The 3,591-nt window shown below is 35.1% G+C and overlaps 1 protein-coding gene across 1 annotated transcript; it reads right to left on the bottom strand.

Moving 5' to 3' along the window:
• Positions 1-315: 315 nt before the first annotated feature.
• On the bottom strand, positions 316-1,779 carry LOC110634801 (GDSL esterase/lipase WDL1). The gene is made up of 6 exons (XM_021783940.2): positions 1,591-1,779; positions 1,400-1,477; positions 1,159-1,299; positions 935-1,008; positions 670-819; positions 316-598 (listed from the first exon to the last, which is right to left on the bottom strand). Exons 1-6 carry the CDS (start codon positions 1,699-1,701, stop codon positions 433-435), a joined length of 720 nt encoding a protein of 239 aa, XP_021639632.2. The 5' UTR covers positions 1,702-1,779; the 3' UTR covers positions 316-432.
• Between the last annotated feature and the right edge of the window lie 1,812 nt (positions 1,780-3,591).

Here is a 3,591-nt window from a genome sequence, read left to right as displayed (position 1 = left end):
CTTTTTCTGTTCATTATTTGGCTCATTTGTTTTCTTGAATATATTTTTCTGAAAAATATTTTTTTATATATTTTTAATATTTAGAATATTAAAAAAATAAATTGATGAAATTATTAAAAAAATTAAATTATTTTTAAAAAATAAGTTATTTTCTATTTTTATATTTTAATAATTTTATTAATATAAAAATATTTATACGTAAATAAAATAGACATCTATAATTAATTTAATTTTAATTAAATAATAAAAAATATTTTCATGAAAAAAAAATATATTTTTTTACGTGTAAATTATTTTTTATAAAATAAACAGATATATTATTTAATGCTGAATAATATTATTAGGCTAATGAATCATCCTAACACATGATAAGGGAAACGAGTTTTCCATTGTATTCTATTTGCATTGCCGTCTCCTGCAACTCAGCGGGGATCACATGATCTGCACGTGGTTCTCCGAATCAAACGGTGTAATTCCCAAAAATTCACTTGGCATTGTCTTCCAGTATACTGATGGCTCCCAGTCTGCCTCTCTAAGCACATTCAAGATCTCCTCCACCACTACTTCGCTCCCCTCTGCTGAAAGATGGATTCCATCCCTGTTGAAGTTCCAGGGCAAGTAAGTTAAACTGGTAAAATTATATAACTGTTTCAGTTCAATTTGTCTTACACGAAGCAAGTTTTCAGCCAGTTTTCCTTTCGTTGTATTGCATTCCAAAGATCAATGCCTGGGATCCTAATCTCTTCCTCTTGGCACACCTCCAAACAAGCTTCTGAATATATCCTGCAGCCCTCATTGGTTCGACCAGTGTCATTACCACTGGTTTAAGAAACCAAATCAAGTGTAGATCATTAATTACTCAAGTGTGATTAATGGATGCCAAGAAAAGAAAGAAAAACTGTGTATATACAAAAATTATCAGGAAAACACCTACAAAAATTCGCGGATCATATCCTCATTGACAGGAGGAACACCGAGAAAGATGACGCGAGTCTTCTCAGAAAGGCTCTGCCAATCCAACAACCAAATGCTAATTTGTAGTTATAACACAAGAATTAACCAATCTAGCAATTGAGTTTGACCTCTGTCTCCCTAGAGCCCACAAAGTTTGCGATACTTCGATCAATACTGCTAGACTAAGTTATGTTTGTTAATTACCTTGAGATGCCGAGCAATTCGCCTCATGTTATCCTTAAACTCATCAAGTGGAACATGAGCAGAAGGCGCCCCAGATGGAGGGAGCATTGAATCGTTGCCACCAAAATAGACAATAACCAGTGAAGGTTGTACAGAAGCATCCTTGATTGACAAACAACAGCAAAATCAATTAGTGTCTAATCACAAAAGCTTAATTAATTAACAGCTTGGGATGGTTTAATTTTAATCCAACAATAATAACCTTTGGGAAAACTTGATGAAGAATCTGTAGAGCATTGCTTGAATTCCAACCTCCATATCCTCTCAGCACAATATCTGCCTGTGAAATGTGATGATTTGGAAACAAGTTTCAGATACAAGGACATGAACACAAGTAAAATTAGTGCATGCGCAATTAATAATAATGATTGAAATATTGATAATATATATTACCTTACGAGCATAGATGTTAGCAAGAGCAGCACCCCAGCCTTGATTGCCATAACTGAACTGAACAATGGATGATCCAAACAACACAAACTGTGGCCTAACTGGTCCTACCATTCTGATCTGATCGATCTTACACAGCCAACCCAAGCTAGCTTTTCTGCAATTAATGCTCCCCCTCTGCCTCTGCTCTTTTCTTTTATATGAATATTTGCTCCTGTTTTTCTCGCTGTCTTTTGTTGAACGGGCTATCGCCTGCATGTGACCTATCGCTTTCTTTCTTTTTTTTTTTAGAAATAGTTTATTATTATTATTATTTTTATTTTCTTATTAAAAATGTTTTAAGAGATATGATCAATCATGTGATATTAATGTGATCAATCGTGTGATAATTTCTTTATTAGCTATGAGATGTTAATGTTTGTTGAAAAGTCTAGCATAAGAATGAAAGAAGAGAATTTCATAACGCCTTTTACCTTGACTAAATAGATTTTTAAAAGAAAAAAGAAAAAAGTTAGTTACAATTTGAATATATATATTTTTTAAGGGATTACGTGTAACACTCCTAATTTTTAAATTTATTATTTTGTGAGTAAATATTAATATTTTATTTTATTTAAATTTTAGAAAATTATTTGAAATTTTTCTGATTTTAGAAATCGGATTCAATTTTTCGAAATTATAAAACTTTAATGATTTTTAAAAATTAATTTAAGGATCACGTGGCAAAACTAAAAATATATTTGGACTCTACGAATTTTTCTGAGTTTTCTAGAATTTTTTCAGAATTTTTGGGCCTCGTTTTTTGTTCCAAGGCAGTGTAAAAATTCAAAATTTTGTATCTTGAATCGGACCGGCCAAATCAAACCGGATCGAATCGAATCGGCCAGCTGCTTTTCTTCTTCCTCCGCATGCGTCCCCGACCCCTCTTCCTCTCTTTCACGTTTTCTCTCTCCTCCCTCCTCCCCACTCTGCCCAGCCCTCCCCACCTCGCCGAAAACGATGCGCGAAGAGATGCGATGCGCAGCACGCTGTTTCGGCTTCCAGATCAAAATTCGACAGATTCGGCCACCAATTGGGGCGGGTCTTATGTCAAACACCATCTACACCTCGAGAGCTTTCCATAGACATCAAGAACACTAAAATCCATTGAGCGGTTTGCCCAATTTTTGTCCGGGAAGTTTTAGCCCATTTTGATTTTTGGGTTAGATTTCTGGCAAACCGTGAACCCCACGAGAAAACCGAGAGTACCAGAGCGCTCTACTAGTCGAGAGCTTCATGGCAATATAAATTTCAAAATTTTTCGACACCGTTTTTTGGTGGGTTCCATGAAACTTCGTAGTGTTTTCTGAGCACTAAATGAGCTTAGAAAATTTTGTAAAAATTTTGTACTAATCTCCGTGTTGTGGGCTTCATGTAAGTACCTTCAATTCGCAGAAATTCGACAGTTGCCTAGATCTGTGAATTTTCAGCCAGACAGACAGGCTACCAAAAAAGTCTGAGAATTGGGTCAAGATTTTAGCTACTCCACCATTGTCAGACGTCCCGAGCGCGTTCCCGAGGTCGAAATTGGCACAGATAAACCCGAACCTTACTTTTTCTTAATTGTCTAGTGCTTGAATTGGATTAGAAATCCATAAAATATTCATGATAGCTCAGAAAATTATGATTCTTTTTGCATTAGCTTAGTAATATTGCTAAGGACCGCGAAGCAAAGTTTTAGAATTTTTAGAGCTCATTTGGGTAATTTTTGCAAAAGGGTTAATTATGAGGACTAAATTGTAATTTTACATGTTGTAATTGATGACTATTTGAATAGGCTTAGGAGGGGCTGTGTGATGTGATTGAGTTGTGGGTATATGGTTTGTAGATAGAGAAGTGCATTTTAAGCCCTTTTGCAGGTTGGGTAAGTCCGAGGTATAGGGGAGACTCTGCCGGATTTTCGGCACGACTTAGGACATCTTTGGTCTTTTTTATTAGTTTGTATTGAGTCAAATTTATTAAATG

The sequence above is a fragment of the Hevea brasiliensis genome, chromosome 3 (assembly GCF_030052815.1).
Source record: "Hevea brasiliensis isolate MT/VB/25A 57/8 chromosome 3, ASM3005281v1, whole genome shotgun sequence".
Taxonomy (NCBI): domain Eukaryota; kingdom Viridiplantae; phylum Streptophyta; class Magnoliopsida; order Malpighiales; family Euphorbiaceae; genus Hevea; species Hevea brasiliensis.
This window is presented reverse-complemented; position numbering and strand designations above follow the sequence as displayed.

What these genes read in the sequence shown, in the direction of transcription:
- LOC110634801 (XM_021783940.2), bottom strand. Translation starts at nt 1,701, where the DNA reads ATGGTAGGACCAGTTAGGCCACAGTTTGTGTTGTTTGGATCATCCATT. An exon ending in CTAACATCTATGCTCGTAAG is followed by an intron (nt 1,478 to 1,590) that starts GTAATATATATT and finishes CACATTTCACAG; the next exon opens with GCAGATATTGTGCTGAGAGG. An exon ending in TGGCTGAAAACTTGCTTCGT is followed by an intron (nt 599 to 669) that starts GTAAGACAAATT and finishes GAACTTCAACAG; the next exon opens with GGATGGAATCCATCTTTCAG.